Source organism: Zingiber officinale, chromosome 8B (genome assembly GCF_018446385.1).
Source record: "Zingiber officinale cultivar Zhangliang chromosome 8B, Zo_v1.1, whole genome shotgun sequence".
In the NCBI taxonomy this organism is placed as follows: Eukaryota; Viridiplantae; Streptophyta; class Magnoliopsida; order Zingiberales; family Zingiberaceae; genus Zingiber; species Zingiber officinale.
Genome location: NC_056001.1, coordinates 2,059,698 through 2,076,057, shown reverse-complemented (window position 1 = coordinate 2,076,057; position 16,360 = coordinate 2,059,698). Strand labels below are relative to the sequence as shown.

General features: G+C 39.7%; 4 protein-coding genes across 5 annotated transcripts; 3 read left to right on the top strand and 1 right to left on the bottom strand.

Moving 5' to 3' along the window:
• The first annotated feature begins 94 nt into the window (after positions 1 to 94).
• Positions 95 to 1,797, top strand: LOC122015901 (pyruvate decarboxylase 2-like). Its single transcript, XM_042572991.1, has 5 exons — positions 95 to 229; positions 310 to 960; positions 1,053 to 1,170; positions 1,242 to 1,415; positions 1,487 to 1,797. The coding sequence occupies exons 2-5, from the start codon at positions 323 to 325 to the stop codon at positions 1,658 to 1,660; spliced, it is 1,104 nt and encodes a 367-aa protein (XP_042428925.1). The 5' UTR covers positions 95 to 229; positions 310 to 322; the 3' UTR covers positions 1,661 to 1,797.
• Positions 1,798 to 2,136: 339 nt separating this feature from the next.
• LOC122017243 lies at positions 2,137 to 2,986 on the top strand. Its single transcript, XM_042574805.1, has 2 exons — positions 2,137 to 2,348; positions 2,433 to 2,986. Exons 1-2 carry the CDS (start codon positions 2,229 to 2,231, stop codon positions 2,898 to 2,900), a joined length of 588 nt encoding a protein of 195 aa, XP_042430739.1. The 5' UTR covers positions 2,137 to 2,228; the 3' UTR covers positions 2,901 to 2,986.
• Positions 2,987 to 3,745: 759 nt separating this feature from the next.
• Positions 3,746 to 5,173, top strand: LOC122015622 (protein ETHYLENE-INSENSITIVE 3-like 1a). Its single transcript, XM_042572611.1, has one exon. It carries the CDS (start codon positions 3,746 to 3,748, stop codon positions 5,171 to 5,173), a length of 1,428 nt encoding a protein of 475 aa, XP_042428545.1.
• A 5,476-nt stretch (positions 5,174 to 10,649) lies between these two features.
• LOC122017530 (transcription factor GAMYB-like) lies at positions 10,650 to 16,208 on the bottom strand. Of its 2 annotated transcripts, XM_042575172.1 has the most exons (5): positions 16,037 to 16,208; positions 14,644 to 15,019; positions 12,254 to 12,323; positions 11,348 to 12,055; positions 10,650 to 11,215 (listed from the first exon to the last, which is right to left on the bottom strand). In XM_042575172.1, the coding sequence occupies exons 2-5, from the start codon at positions 15,007 to 15,009 to the stop codon at positions 10,908 to 10,910; spliced, it is 1,452 nt and encodes a 483-aa protein (XP_042431106.1). In that variant the 5' UTR covers positions 15,010 to 15,019; positions 16,037 to 16,208; the 3' UTR covers positions 10,650 to 10,907. The 2 variants fall into 2 exon arrangements, with proteins under 2 accessions (XP_042431106.1, XP_042431105.1); XM_042575171.1 differs by having other exon boundaries at positions 11,348 to 12,323.
• Positions 16,209 to 16,360: the final 152 nt, after the last annotated feature.

Genomic DNA, 16,360 nt, shown 5'->3' with positions numbered 1-16,360 from the left:
ACACGATCGGACTCCCGGACTTCTCCCAGGAAATCCGCTGCTTCCAAACAGTCACTTGCTTCCAGGCGGTGGTGAACAATCTCGAGGACGCGCAACAGCTCTTGGACACCGCCATTTCCACCGCCTTGAAGGAAAGCAAACCCGTCTACATCAGCGTCAGCTGCAATCTATCGGGAATTCCACATCCCACTTTTAGCGGCGATCCAGTTCCCTTCTTCCTCTCTCCCAAGTTAGGATCCTCATGCCTTCTCTCTGTTCCTCGATCGTCCTGTTTCTTCATCGATTTCTTGAAGAAAATTTGTGTTGTAGGTTGAGTAATCAAATGAATTTGGAGGCCGCCGTGGAAGCCGCGGTAGAGTTCCTGAACAAGGCCGCGAAGCCGGTGATGATAGGGGGCCCAAAGCTCCGGGTGGCCAAGGCCGGATCGGCGTTCGTGGAACTAGCCGACGCGTGCGGCTACGCGATCGCGGTGATGCCGTCGGCGAAGGGGCTCGTTCCCGAGAACCACCCGCGGTTCGTCGGCACCTACTGGGGCGGCGTCAGCGCGGCCTGCTGCGCCGAAATCGTGGAGTCCGCCGACGCTTACCTCTTCGTCGGGCCCATCTTCAACGACCACAGCTCCGTGGGCTACTCCCTCCTCCTCAAGAAGGAGAAGGCCATCGTCGTGCAGCCTAACCGGGTGGTGCTCGCCGACGGCCCGGCCTTCGGGTGCGTTCTCATGGAGGATTTCCTCCGGGCGCTCGCCAAGCGGGTCACGTCCAACACGATGGCCCACGACAACTACCGCCGGACCCTCGCGCCCGCCGGCGAAGTGCTAGAGTCCCAGCCCGACGAGCCTCTCAAGGTCAACGTGCTCTTCAAGCACATCCAGAACATGTTGTCGAGCCACACGGCCGTCATCGCGGAGACCGGCGTTTCTTGGTTCAATTGCCAGAAGCTGAAGTTGCCGGAGGGATGTGGGTGAGAAGCCACTCCAGCTCGAACCCAACTTCTCAGTACGTCCTCCTCTCTGTTCAAACTCTGATCATAACCGCTAGCTTCTGCCTCTGCAGATATGAATTCCAAATGCAGTATGGCTCAATCGGCTGGTCAGTGGGCGCGACGCTCGGCTATGCTCAAGCTGCAAACGATAAACGTATCATTGCCTGCATCGGCGATGGTGGCTTTCAGGTACACACCATGGATTTTCATCAGACAAGAAAAATCGCCATGTCTGATCCAATCTCGTGTGTTCGATTCAGATGACAGCTCAGGATGTTTCTACCATGCTCAGATGCGAGCAAAGGAGCATCATATTCCTCATAAACAATGGAGGAGAGATACATGATGGCCGATATAATGGCATCAAGAACTGGAACTACACTGCTCTGATCGATGCCATCCACAATCGTGAAGGCAAATGCTGGACAACAAAGGCATAAACTGATTACTCACAGTCTAATCTAATTTACAATATGATTAATTTAGAGTTTGGAATTTCATCCAGGTTCAGAGTGAGAAGGAGCTGAAGGAGGCAATTGTGGTAGCAACCAATGAAAAGAATGACTGTTTGTGTTTCATTGATGTGATTGTGCACAAGGATGATGACACGAACAAGGAATTGTTGGATTGGAGCTCAAGGGTTTGTGCTGCCAATAGTAGACTCCCAAATCCTCAGTGAATCTCTTCGACATGCTAACTTCATCAATTATTATTCCAAATAATTTTTGTCAAAGATATATCAACAATGATGTGAATAAGATATATTTTTGTGGCGATTTTGTGATGATCTTCCTTCTCTTCAAGGATAAAAAAAAGTAATTTAAATCAATCTGAGTTTTCCCTATTTTGTTGTGTGTATTACTAAATAAAATTCCTAGTGCCCTATGAACTGCCACTGCCAGCCACAATTATTTTTCATCTTTCAGAAATGTTTTCTGCTCGTTTGACAACCCAACCAAGTGGATAAGGCAAGAAAAAAAGTTGACACTGATCTTTCTAAAATCCACGGCATTAAATGCAACCAAACGTGAAGAAAAAGATCTGATTCCTGGCTGAGGAAATTTAGCTATTACTTTCATGAAAATCTCAAAATGCTCAGCCATGCGTTTGCTGAATTAAGCATTATCCACTCGGGACTCATGAAAAATTGGTCAATAGCCACATCCTCCACAAAGTTGCTACGCTTTTATAAAGCAAATTCCTCTTTGCTACCTGTGCCATGTACAGAACTGTAGTCGATTAGCTTCATGGATTCCATAAGCACCCCGTTCTGCTTCCCGGAGGCCATGGATAAGAGCTGGTTCCAGACAAACATCCTCATCACATGCTCATCCCCGGAACCAATTCCAAACTGCAATCCACAAAAGGTATGACTAACTGTTCATAATTATCCTCCCGTAATTAAAAAGATACAGACTAACTGACAGAGGAAAACTGATACATATCTGCAGCCGAGATTTAAGAACAGGAGGCCAGCAAAATTGAGTGTTGCTGCAGGCCAGCCTTGTTTAAGCCCGCAAGAAGCGCAGTCGTGCCCTGCTTTAAGCTGCAACTTGGACGGGAGAGCGATGAAGGAACTGAGGAAACAGAAGAGCCTGAGTGAGCTGGAGAAGTATGAAGTGAAGGGGTTTATGGATCTGGGCTTTGTGTTCCGCAAGGAGGAACTGAGCTTGGAGATCATGAGCATGATACCAGGGCTACACAGACCGGAGGCAATGGAAGAGGAAAGCTGCAGAGAGGAAGAGAAGCGTAAAGGGAGGCCGTATCTGTCGGAAGTCAGGTCGAGCAATGAACGCAGATCAGGGTTCTCGGTGATCAGTGTTCCAGTCTTTGGAACTGACATGAAGAAACAGCTACGTTCATGGGCAAAGGAGGTGGCTGCCTCTATCCACCGCCATGATAATGATTATGCCAAATAAGTGCCATTGTGCCAAGTGGCTGTGTTAATTTCATGATATATTTTATAAATGTTCATAGATATATGAAAATAAAAATAAACTATTTTTTTGGTAATATATTTGTATATTAGTCCTTTATAAGTTCTCATGGACGAATAATTGTATAGAAATTCTCATGGAAATATGTGGCGAGATATATTAGACTCAGCGAATAGTCTTCTTTGGTACATGCATAAATAAAATATATACGGTTATTTTATATATATATATATATATATAAGAGACACTAATGGAAGTTCTCAATGATAACAAGATTCTGAAAATCTAAATAAAATATTTCCCATAGTCATTGTCGAGAATGCCCCTGTATTGTTCATTTATTAAAACAGACATTTTTATTAAAAAAAATAAAATAATTAGCGTACAGTTATTCAGTGGTTCTTAATAGTTTCAAAAGAATTTGTTAGAAATAAATAATCCGAATATTCATGATAAAAAGAAACTAAAAGTTAAAAGACAATCATCAATATGGGTGTTTGAGGGCACAACGGTCATTTTACAAATTAAAGTCAACAAGTGTATCCTAGAAAGAATACGCTGTTGAATTCTTTCCATATCATTATAATTAATATTGAAACACAAGTATATAAATTTCAAGATACACAATATTCCTGGTCTCCTATCTCCATTTCAGCCCGAGATTTTGAGCATTTTGCTTTGCAGACAACATTTTAAATCCAAGATAAGGTTAATTTCTTTTCAAATTTTTATCACGATCGATAATTATGTTCATGTTTTTTTTTTTGTTTGTTTAAAGTATTGTTTTCACTGCAATTGTTACATTTTATTTTATTTAGATTTTGAGGATGCCGAGCCGAGCAGTTGAAGAATTCCATGGAAACAATGAATTGGATGAGCTTCTCGGTGCCCCGCCGTCGAGTTTCTTCGACCTCGAGCCACTGCGGCAGGACGAAGAAGGCGCAGAGATCGATGAGGAGAAACTGAGACTGCGCATTTGGGACGGTCTCAGCCGCCTGAAACAGCTCAAGGGTCGTCGTCGTCGTCGACGGTCAGAGAAGCTCCCGGACCGCCGCGCCGCCGTGGTCGATCACGCGCAGGATCAGGTGCGGCGGAAGAAGCTAGCGCAAATCCTGGAGCGGATCCTGGAGGAGATGCTCCGGCTGATAAACAACGGCCACGCCCAAGCATTCGTGTACGGCATCGTCCCTAACCGCGGCAAGCCCATGAGCGGCGCCTCCGACAACCTCCGCTCCTGGTGGCAGGAGACGGTGCGATTCGACCGGAGCAGCCCCGCCGCCATCGGCAAGTACCGGAAGGAGAAGTGGCCCGACTTCGTCGGGAGGGTGATCGGCGCCGACTTCTCCGTCCCCGCCGCGCTGCAGGAGTTGCAGGACACCACGCTGGGCTCGCTCCTCTCCGCGCTGATGCCCTACTGCAACCCGCCGCAGCGCCGGTACCCGCTCGACAAGGGCAGGCGGCCGCCGTGGTGGCCGACCATGGAGGAGCAGTGGTGGCCGGAGACGGGGGTGCCCAAGGACCCCAGCCCGCCGCCCTACAAGAAGCCGCACGACTTGAAGAAGGCGTGGAAGGTCAGCGTGCTGATCGCCGTCATCAAGCACTTGATCCCCGACGTCGACAAGATCCAAAGCCTGGTGGAGAAGAGCAAGGGACTGCAGGACAAGATCACGGCCAGGGAGATCGAGATCCTCCACGCCGTCTTGAGGCACGAGCTCAAGAACGGTCTCGCGGATCAGGACAGACCGCGAGAGGCCCCTGCTATAACAGAGGTGGACGCCGAGCAGCAGCAGCAGCAGGAGACCATGAATGTGTCGTTGACCCACTACTCGTTGACAATGGAGGTCAACGACGACTTCCCCCTTCCCTACCAGATATCCTACAGCCATGAAATCCAACTGCATGACAACTGCGGATATCTAATTCGCCACGCTCTGCCCGACGTGAATCTGTTCCAGAGAAGCTTGAGCCAGCTGCAGCAACAACAATCTGATGATCATGCTGTCCCTGCGGAAGGAATCGGCGAGAACACATTAATAATCGAGCCGGCGGTGTTCCCGATTCTGGAGCAGGCTCTGCTCTTCGAGCCCAGTAGCTATGGAGAGATCGAGGAGGAGGATATTGAAGTTGGCATGATGGACGTGGACGATCACTGCTTTTCCCTGGCCCAGCCAAGCGCGCAGACGCAGAGCAGTCGAACGCCGGACAATTTTGCTGAACTGGAGGAATTTTGTGATTGGTGCAAGGATTATTGTTGATCGATCGAATGCTACTTAATTCTAAGTTTAATTGATTTCCTTTTAATTGTATTGTTATGTTGGCTATAACGTACAAAGGATAGAATCGATCATAGTATAATTGTTGCCTTCTTCTGTAGATTGTTTTGAAAAATTCCTAGTGGTTTTTTCACATTTTGAAGTGATTTTCTTCGATCTTGGACTTTTATCAATTGATTGGATAAAGATTCCGTTTCGGTCCTAAACTTGTCCATCCCATGACAAAGTTTGTTTTCGACTTGACCTAAATGTGGTTACTTTCCTTCTCGAGGAAAAAATTAATTAGTTAGGTTTCGCCATCAAGAGAACTCATGATCTTCCTTAAAGCCATATATATATATATATAATTATTTGTGTAAAATGATGGATCTTTTGCCGAATAAATAAATATATAATAACTTATTGCCAAAATAATAAATTGAAATATATTCTTATGTCCTTATTTTCAAGTTTTTCCACTTATGTCCCTAAAACATTTTCATTTCCACTTATGTCTATGTCGTTGTTAATTAGTCCGTGAATATGAAACAGAAGTGGCATGTGATTTGCACGTGCTCATAAAAATCTCATAAATTTCCCTTCTCTACCCATTAAGGATGCAAAGAATCTTGATTTCAAGGTCGAAATGATTTTTAGCTCAAGAGATGAGGTTAAATTTGCCATCGAAAGTCATTACATTAGATGAGGGAAAGCTATTCAAATCGTTAAAGTCGATAAGAAGAGGATTAGGAGTTGGTGCAAAAATGAAGGATGTGATTAGGTGATTCATGTGTCGCCAATGGGTCGCGATAGTTGTTAGCAGATAAAGACTTTTAAATCAAAACACAATGGTTGTTTGGGATGTCGGTAATAAAACCGCAAGTTCCAGTTGATTGGGAAAAACTTGTCAAAAGTTTAAAGTGAACTTGAAGTTGGGGGCCATACCATTCAAAGACCAGGTTTACTCCAACTTGAAATTAAGCATTTCAAGGAAAAATGCTTTTTTGGCTAAGAAGAAAGCTCTTGAGCTAGTGCAGAGAACCATTGCCCAACAATTTAGTAAGATTAGAAATTATTATCTTAGTTGAAAAGTGTTGATCCAAGTGTCAAAGTGATTTTAAAATTGATTGAGGATGACGATGATCCGATATTTCTATTTTCTGGAGATTTCTTATGGGGGGCATTTGTTAACGGCGGTTGGGCTAGATCCCAACAATAATATCTTCCCCATTAGCTATGTGATGGTAGAAAGAGAGACAAAGGACACTTGGATGTGGTTCTTATAGATATTGGACTTTGACATAGGCTTTGGCGATGGAGATGGTTGGACTTTCATATCAAACAAACAAAAAAGTCTAATTCAAACATTTGAAAGTCTGTTTCCTTATGCAGAGAATCATTTTTGTATTAGACATTTACACTTTAACATGAAAATAGATTATTTCAAAGGCATATCTATTAAAAATGCACTTTGGGTAGCTACAAAAGCAACAACAGTTGCTGATTTTCAACAAAGGATGGATGAGACGAAATGGATGGATGAGAAGACTTATGATTGGTTGTCCAAAAAAACCACTAGAGCATTGGTCTAAGTTACATTTCACCACTTCTCCTAACGTGCTTTTGAATAACATATATATGTAAATGTTCAATAGCCTCATATTGGATGCTCGAGAGAAGCCTATAATTCCGATGTTTGAAAATATAAGGAGTTTGTTGATGGTACGTTTTCAGCTTAACAAAGAGAAGGTTAAGAAATGGGACAAGGGTATTTGTCTTAAAATTAGAAATGTTTTGGCAAAGATCTACATGGAGGCAGCACAACATAGCCCACTACAAGCTAATTCTATGCACTTTCAGATCGAGGGACCATCAGGTCAGCACACTATCAACTTTAGCACAAACTCTTGTAATTGTAGAAAGTGGGACTTAACTGGCATCCCTTGCCCACATGTGGTGTGTGCTCTTTGGTATAAACATCAAGATCCACAACAATATGTTAGCCCTTATTATGGGGTTGAGGCATATAAGTTGGCAAAAAGCGACTGTGTTCGTCCCAGCGCCCCCGTCAATCCATCCCAGGGATAATACGGAGGAGATAAGTCACGGGTGACTACTAGCTCTTAAAATAGTGACTGGCGCTGGTCGAGGCATACAAGAGATGCTATGAGAATGCTATTTTACCCATTACCGGTCTTGATTTATGACCGAAATGTGAATTGACATTTCCATTACCTCCAATGTACACATAGAAAATGGATAAACCTACTAAATTGAGGAGAGAAAGAGATGAAATGCCTAACGGAACACATCTGTGTAGAGCTAAAGAAATACTAAGTGCAGGAAATGTGGAGGAAATGGACATAATAAAAGAACGTGCAAAGAAATAAGGGAGAGTATGAATGAGCCTCCAACACAACAAAGCCAAACAAGAGTGACAATGGCTTCTAAACCATTGCAAAGAAAAAAACTTTCCAATTTTTCATATATAAAGATTGATTTGTTGCGACATTTTTAAGATTGCTTTTTTATGAGATGTTGAATGATGTAAATACTTTTGAGAATTTGTCTTAGGATTCTATCTCCGAGTTTATAATATTTGTTTTCACATTTTTTTTAGCACTGTATTCTTTTGTCTAATCAACTGCATGGAGAATTAAAATCTCATTTCTATTATAATTATAAATTTCATTTATTGGAATATAGGTGAGAATGTCAGGCTTACATGGCGATGTGTAAACTAGAGGACAAGGCACATCAGTCACCATAAATGTAAGTAATTTAATAATATAGTTAGTCCATTTCCAGTATAACTAGTACACACTGTCATTGATTTAAATCCAATATATATAATTTTGTTTTGTAGCTGATCCTGTCCGAACCAGGAGCCAACGGACACTGGGCACGTGGCACTCCCTGCTGAATCCTCGAGCGCTCCGGCGAACCTGCAGCAAAACCGAGCCGGGAGGGGTGTCCCGGCGACGGCCCTCCAACGCTCAAGTCAGGCGAGGAATAGCAAAAAAGTGGCTTTTAAGTAGGAGACCCTCGTACCTCCGATGAAGAAATGGAGGCCTTATATAGACCTCTCGAAGAAGCCTAGGCGCACCAGTCAAAGCAACCACCTGCCTTCGACCATGCCCAGGTATGGGTCTGTTAGAAGGGCCATGCCCAGATATGGATCTGTCAGGAAGACGTCCATGAGGCCATCTTGTGTACGGCCTAATCATCAGACATGCTTCTGCTGACATCCCATAACCCGTGCCGAGCGCATTGGCCGCTCGGCCACCTTTGTACCCTCGCCTCTATCCTGGCCGAACGGACCACCCGATCGGCCCTTCGGTCCCAGCCGAGCGGACTTCCGCTCGGCCCTTCGATCTTCTTGCCTTGGCGTCGGAAACCCAAGTCCATGGATGGGTTATCTATAGCTCCGCTCGGACCATTATTCGCTGGGTCAGCCCTCCATCCTTCCTTAGACTGGGACCCTTCAGAGGGTGGGCCCTCCCTTCTTACCGCCGGATCAGTAGCTTTCAATTAATCTTGTATTCGTGAAAGAAGGGAAAAACTTTGTCATAATTTCTAAACTAAGAGCATGCATACGTAATCAAAGGAAGCAAAGTCAATCAACTCCAGTCCAAGGAAACACAAGGGATATTCCAGTACCAAGAGAGAGTACAAGATCAACTTCACATGCTTCGATGAGTAACTAAATTTTATTTTTCATATCTTCATAAATCTTAGCAATCTTTAATGCGTTATTATGATACTTATTAGGTAAATATAACCAGGCATCTATTAACTTGGCTAGTTCTTTGCTTTGCTTCAGTTTTTAATTGGAACTTTAGGTGGCAGCTGAAGTTGACCACGAACTTGAGCTCGAACTATTTGGCTTCTAGGGTGAAGGAAGCATGTTGTTTCTCTCTATAAGCATTAAAAACTCTCACTGTTTTCTGCTTGGTGTGATATGATTTGTGGGAAGCACCGTTATATCTATTAACACTAGTTTTCATAAACACCAGGTTCTATCTAACAAAAATAATACGTGTCTTTTGCTATATTATAGTAAACCATTGAAAACATTAATCATAATTATATAGCATAGATCGCAAAATTCAACTTTCAAATTGAAATTAAATCAAACCACTTACCATTTTACGACTTAACTCAAGCTATATTGTCAACATGTTTCAATCGATATAAAAGTTAATTATTCAACCTTAGAAATCATTAACATAATTTGATGGGATTAGTATAGCTACATTTTTCTTAATTTAAAAAAAACTCAAAATTTTTGAGAATTATAAATATATACTTCTTAAAAATTGATTCAACTGTAAATGTACTATGAAAGTTCAATGAGTGCTATATTTCTTTTTAAAAAAAAGTACATCAAGAATAGAATGGGATAGATCTCTTAAAAAATTTTGAGAAATCACACATGTACTCCTTGTCCACACATACATTAATTAAAGAAAATTTTAATTCAAACAAGTCTGATGCATTAAAAATTAAATAATATAATGATAAATGTTCGTCCAAAACATCAATTAAAGCAATGAAATGTATTTGGGAAAAATTTTCATCAATACTTATAAACATAGGCCAAATGAGGTTGTCTCCTTTAATTTGTCGGCCGATATCAAGGAGAAATCGACGGTCACGAGTGGAATTAGAATGAACGGAATGAATTAATTTGGAGAGGAGAACTAGGGTTTAACGAAAGGGAAGAATAGATTTAAAGAGGAGAGCTAGAGTTTATGTTGAATGAATGAGGAATTGAGCTTTAATTTAGGATTTACGAGCACGTGCAAATCATATGCCACTTCCGTTTCATATTCACGGATCAGTTAACGGCAAGGACATAAGTGGGAACAAAAATATTTTAAGAAAGATATAAATAGTAACAAAAATATTTTAAGGACATAATGGGAAAACTCAAAAATAAGAGGGACAATAATGTATTTAACCAGGTATGGTTTGTAGTCACTGGGAGGAAAAAAGGATAAAAAAATTCTAGAGAAGTTTCTTTTCAAAGCGGAAAAAAGATTATATTTTTATTTAGGAAGAAAATGGAGGATAGAAAGTAAAATTAAAACAATTTGATTTCTTTAGAATTCTATCATTTCAATAAAAATGGATGAAGTCTTTTATCTTATTTGTAAGAAAATATAATTTGAATCCAAATAAACAATGAACAAAAATAGAAATCATTCACCATTTTTTTCCTCCTTTCTATTTTCCATGCAAGAGCCAGAAGAAAAATAATAAAACAGTTGTGGTTCTATAATCCACAAGTTGAAATAGGAATTTCAAAGTTCATTTCATTCTTACAGGTACCTTGAAGATAATTGTTGCCGCAATAGTTGTAGAGAACTCTGGAGATGTTTCCAAGGAGAACACACTGCACTAATACCTCAAACAAGCATAGTAACATCATCTTAAACTCAAACAATTTTTTTTTTAAAAAAAAAACTAATTGTACTTTTATCATTCCAACTACGTATTATTATTGCTATGGAAGGGCATGACAAAATAAGATTCATATAGCAGGTCTTATGATTTGTTGTTGTAGACATTTAAACTGCACACGAACAAAACAGTCATCATCCTGTCATTCAGAACAGCAGGCTCTCCACCACAAGTAAAACCCAAATAGAAACAAAATGTAATGGAATAGAAACGATGCATTATTCTCACAGAAATAAACCAAATACGATCTCATTATAAGACCTCAAAGGAATCAAGGCATTTGGCATGCATGAGGCATTTTATTCCACTGGTATGAGTCGAGTCCAACTCCCAGCATGAGAGAAGATGATGATCCAACAGGTACAGGTACAGGTTTGTAGTTGCTGCACACATCTTGACCTAGCAATGTTGCAAGGGAGTCATTCAGGACAGTGTGCTCCTTCACACGACAAGAATCATATTCAAGCCAAACTGATCCGAGTATAGAATCCGGCCTTGAGAAATCTACTTTGAATGAAGTGCCTCTCTCCCCAACTTTATGACAAGAAAAATTTTCAGTTGCGATCATGTTGCCTGAACCTGAAGAAATTATATAATAATTATCTGTCTGATGACCTTAGTCAAAGAAACTAAACTGAAAGTAAATCAATTCCCATGCAAAAGTAAACAATGGTAAGGAAGAAAAGCAATGCAGAAATAGAGTATGATTACCTGAAAGAATGTTAGGATATGGAAACTCCTCAACAGAACCAGCACTGATCAGAGAGGTGCTCGAACTGAAGACACCAGCAGATCGACTCAAAGAAGAAATAGGTGGATTACTTTGGCTTTCCAACTTTATCTCATTGACACTCTCTAGCTCTAGATCTAGTGCAGCCACATTGTTCAGTATGATGGATGGTTCTTTATTTGTGTTACTTTTTGTCCGTGCTTCGTGAACCAATGCTTCCAGTAGACCACTTCGCCTTGGTGAAACACACTCAGATTGCAATGAAATAGTTGCTGAGGGAGAATCACCCAACGTATCAGTTGCTTCAAGAGTGGATGAGCATGGAGGCCAGCAACTACCATCAGTTTCTGTATATTGGAATGAAGGGAGCTCCGAATCCAAAGACCCAAGAAAAGGACTAGGAACAGAGAATATGCCATTTAGAAGGGCATGGCTACCAGGGATTGCTCCTCCAAAATTTGGTAGGTTCTTCCTAGGATCAGGATCACAGGGATAACCTAATATGGAAGTCAGTTGTTTTCCCGAAGGCTCTAGCACCATATGTTCAAACCTAGAATGCCCATCAGAGATACTACCGGGGAAGGCTGGGTATAGCTTTTCGAAGTGCTTCATGTAACTCGATGTTGAATTTCCCAAGGCACAGTTCTGGGGTCCAAAACTCTGACTGAGTAGACTATTAACTTGTATACCTGAGAAAGGCGAAGCATTATATAGAGACCCATGGTTAACATTGAAGTTGTTCAGTACAATATCAGGAATTTCAAAATTGCTTCCTTGAAAGCAATCATTGGGCTGTTTGTCACTGAACATATATTCATTGGAATTCTTGTATTGCTGATTTTCCTCTGGAACTTGATAGCATATATTAGGAGGGTATAGAGGCAAACCAGCGCGTTGGCGTCTTTTTATTCTTGTATTCCAGTAGTTCTTTATTTCATTATCAGTTCGACCAGGCATCTGGAAAAAAAAAAAAAAAATTAACTGCAGATTTTAAAAATGACTATATCTGAAAGAGAAAATCCTAAGCCAAATTGACATATACCACAAAAATCAATACATAAATCAACATTGAGGACAACAATATTGTCTGAAATTGCACCTGAAGCAATATATAAGTGCAAATACTGTCTGTCATCATACTGTAATATCATTAGATCTCCTTAGTAGAACAAGCAGGACATATTGATATTTTATTAAGATAACTAATCAAGCGAGTCAATTGATACTAAGAGCACATAAAACATTGATAAATCATAAATCTATAAAGCATGCAAGTGTCCAGGAGAACAGAAGGCATAAATATATAAATAGAGATATGCAACAGTACTGTATACTAGTAAACATAATTGCCATTAAAGAGTATAATAGCAAGAAGTGATTGACAAGAGATTCATTCAGTAAGATATTATTTAAAAAATACTAAGTTTTAAGTAATACACAAAAGGGTAAACATATACCCAAAGAGCATTGTCTAAATTATTAGTAAAATGCAATAACAAGATGGTTCCAGTTAAAAAGTATATAAATGTATAGGTCGGTTTTCTTCCTAATAGCTTCAGCTTCTGAGAATAATGATTAGTCAATCATTTGTAAATTGATCTCAGAGCATAAAATCCCAGGTTCAAATCCTGTTTGTGCCAAACATAGTATCTCGTTGGTTCATATGTTGGATTTAAGTTAGTGGATGTTGCACCTAAAATTGAATTTTCTCAGTGGATGTTGGATTAGACTGAACTGTCCTATTACTCTTGCATTGATTTTTCTATTATTTGTGTTTAACCTCTAGTTATGTTGGAGGAGGGTATTCTCAATTGTAGATAAGGTGTGTGGTATACTATTTATACCACAGGAGGTAAAAATAAAGTGTCAATTCATTTCACTTTCTAGGTGCACCAACTTTGATTCATAAAGGGTGATTCAACCTCTTGATCAACAATGAGAGAGAGAGAGAGAGAGAGAGAGAGAGAGGATCCTACTTCTGCTACAACTCTTTGATGATCTGCATTCCTTTGCCCAATGTCCATCTACTTGCTATCCCTTTGCCCACTTTTGAGACTCAAATGACAAAAACTAACAGTTTTCTCTCCGAGTTTTGCAAATTGGTGGGTCCTCTCTCCTAATTCTCCTTTTGATCATTTCTTCCTTCTTGTTTCTAATTTTCTGTTGTGACTCTGTATTGTGGAATCAGGTGATAGCTTGGTAGATTCACTTTCCTGTAACACAATTGCAACCTATTTTGGCAAAGATGAAAGTGATTCTGATAAAAAAAAATTACTGAATGGTTGTTTTATTTAGAAAAATGATCACGTTTTATTGATCCTGATTCAACTCAGTTTATTTGTATTAAGATTGGTTGATTTTAACAACTATGATATTGAGGACATATTTGCAAGGCACAATCTAATAGCGTTCACTTGCCAACTATGATTAGATAAAGTTCCTACATTATCATCTACCTATATGTCAATTGTTAGTGCCACTATTGGTTTTATACTTCTTCAAACATCATTTTCTATGAGTTATGGATAAGTTGTCATGTGAAGCATAAATAAATTTATGATGATATCCACTAATGAAGAACTAATAATGTTGTTCTACTTGGCAAGTCTACCTCATTAAAAAAAATGCATACGCACAAAAGTAGTTGTACTAGGAAAAGAAGTGTCAAATGAAAGGTGTAATTCCATGATATGTAAATATTGATTTTATATTTCATTTAATATTAAGAACTAAAAAAAAAAGTTCACTGACAAGTGACTCACTGGCTCTAAAATGATATATGATAAGAGACAACTTTATGAGTTTGCATTTTAAGAAACCATGAAGAAAGGGGAAAAGGCAACTGTAAGGACTTGTGAACTTTGAAAAAAAAAGGATGCAAACTGCCAGTAGATAAAAGAAAGATCTAGAGAATGCAGTAAAACATACACAAAACTTGACATACTAAAAGGATATATTATTTTAAGCTTAAGATCGAATTCATCTACATCAATACCATGGAATTCAAAAATAATATAGAATACAAAATGGTACAGCATAAGTTTGCACAAAATAAAATTATCATAAATTAAATTCTAAACTCTACAATTGTTAGTGCAGTACTTGAGGAAAAGGTAGGTCTCCATTAATCTAAGGTATGTCAGTATAAGTTATCCTGAGAATATCAATCAAAAAGCTTTCAAGGTCAAAGCATTAGGAAATGGTGGCAATGAACTAATATATTAATAAGACGCAGAAACAAGAAACCTGCCATATCAGAAAGAATCTGACAACTTACAAGTGCAGCCATACGAGCCCATTTGTTTCCCATTTTAGCATGGAGTTCAATTATCAGTTGTTCCTCCTCCGGTGTGAAGGCACCTTTCTTTAAATTTGGCCTGAGATGATTAGCCCATCGTAGACGACAACTTTTGCCACATCGAGAGAGACTTGTGTGCTTCTGAACAGCATTCCAATTTCCTTCACCATATTTCTTAACATAATTCAACAAAATTGCATCCTCTGCAGTTGTCCAAGGTCCCTTCTTCATAACCCGATTTCCTCCACTTAGTGAACTCAAGCTGCTGCCTTCTTCAATAGATGGTGAATCATTAAGGTCCTCTTGAATTCTTGTTTCCCCGCTCTCATTTTGCATCTGATTCATTTTCTGTAACCTAAATACAAGAAGTTATAGATGTTTGAATACTACCAGTAACGAAAGTGCATAGTAAATGAGGAAAAACTAAATCATTTAAACAGCGTGAAATTTAACGAAACAGAAAGCTGAAGCAACAAATCTACCAAGAAAATGAACAAAATCATGAGGAAAAAAAAGATTCCACCTGTAATATATCTAGACATTATCTAAAATAACAACAAGAGAAAATTTAAATATATCAACAAGGAAACAGAAAGGGCAAAGATGCAAAGCCAATTAGTAGAAATCTAGTTAGCTTTGTAAAGCAATATTTTTTATTTTTTGCAAAATCTATCAAACATTAATACATAGGTCTAGAATTCCATCCAGGCAACCAAAACACATTTCAAAGAATGCACAGCCAGAAAGGAAGCCGAATGGTAAAATTAGTTATCATTAACAAGTCCAAAATTGAATTATAGGCTGAATCAGAGAGAAAGCTGAGCTAGCGAAGAATAAAAAACAACAATCTTAGGCCTAATACTTTCTCCAACAAAACCTAGACGAGCAACAAAAACTGGTGCCGCTAGCGCTAAAGGATCTACTCTTAAACGCAAAAGAAAAGAAATCAGGAACAGTAACTTAGAACACAAAACAAAATTTCCCTAAAACGAATCAGTAAACAAACCACTAGCATAAGGCGAGATTAAACGGATCAACAATGACCAATCCTCTAAAATCCGCCGCTTTCCGCAAAATTTAAACTCAAATCGCATCAAATCCTCAAATTTAAGAAAGAAAGAACCTTTCGACAGGAAATTGAAGAGAGGCATAAAACGCTAAACGGAAGCAACTATCCCAAAGCTCGAATTTGAGATCCAAAACTGACAAAGAGCTCGTCAGAAAGCAGCTCGAGTAACAAACACGAAAGTGGTCGAACTAACCAACTCCAGAAACAAAGAACAAATGTGCGTTACCCAGAAAGCTCGAACAAATTCGTGCAGACAGACAAAGCTAGAGAGAGAGAGAGACAGACAGAGACAGGAGTACTCACTTCGAAGGTAAATTTCCGGCAGGAGATTGACCTAACCCACCGGAGAAGTTATCTTAGATCAAAGAAGAGGCAAATCGGAGGAACAAGAGCAGAGCAGCGTAGAGAAGAGAAGGCCGCGACGGTAGAGCTGGACAGAAAAGGGCGAGAAGAGATATAAGCTCCGCCCGCAGAAAAGGAGAAAAAGGAAGGGATTTGTTTATCCTAAAATAACCCTTTTTAATTTTCAAAATACTAAAAAAAATTACATTTAACAATGAAAGGAAAATTGTCCCTTAAAAACTCCTTTTTTTTATTTTTTGTGAAAACTTGTTTGAATGATATATT

Excerpts from the sequence above, each read along its gene's own strand:
- LOC122015901 (XM_042572991.1), top strand. The coding sequence starts at position 323 with ATGAATTTGGAGGCCGCCGTGGAAGCCGCGGTAGAGTTCCTGAACAAG. Across the intron at positions 1,171-1,241 it reads TCGGCGATGGTGGCTTTCAG|ATGACAGCTCAGGATGTTTC; the intron begins GTACACACCATG and ends TGTTCGATTCAG. Across the intron at positions 1,416-1,486 it reads GCAAATGCTGGACAACAAAG|GTTCAGAGTGAGAAGGAGCT; the intron begins GCATAAACTGAT and ends AATTTCATCCAG.
- LOC122017243 (XM_042574805.1), top strand. The coding sequence starts at position 2,229 with ATGGATTCCATAAGCACCCCGTTCTGCTTCCCGGAGGCCATGGATAAG. Across the intron at positions 2,349-2,432 it reads CAAACTGCAATCCACAAAAG|CCGAGATTTAAGAACAGGAG; the intron begins GTATGACTAACT and ends ACATATCTGCAG.
- LOC122015622 (XM_042572611.1), top strand. The coding sequence starts at position 3,746 with ATGCCGAGCCGAGCAGTTGAAGAATTCCATGGAAACAATGAATTGGAT.
- LOC122017530 (XM_042575171.1), bottom strand. The coding sequence starts at position 15,009 with ATGAATCAGATGCAAAATGAGAGCGGGGAAACAAGAATTCAAGAGGAC. Across the intron at positions 12,324-14,643 it reads GGGCTCGTATGGCTGCACTT|ATGCCTGGTCGAACTGATAA; the intron begins GTAAGTTGTCAG and ends TTTTTTTTCCAG. Across the intron at positions 11,216-11,347 it reads ATATCCTAACATTCTTTCAG|GTTCAGGCAACATGATCGCA; the intron begins GTAATCATACTC and ends TAATTTCTTCAG.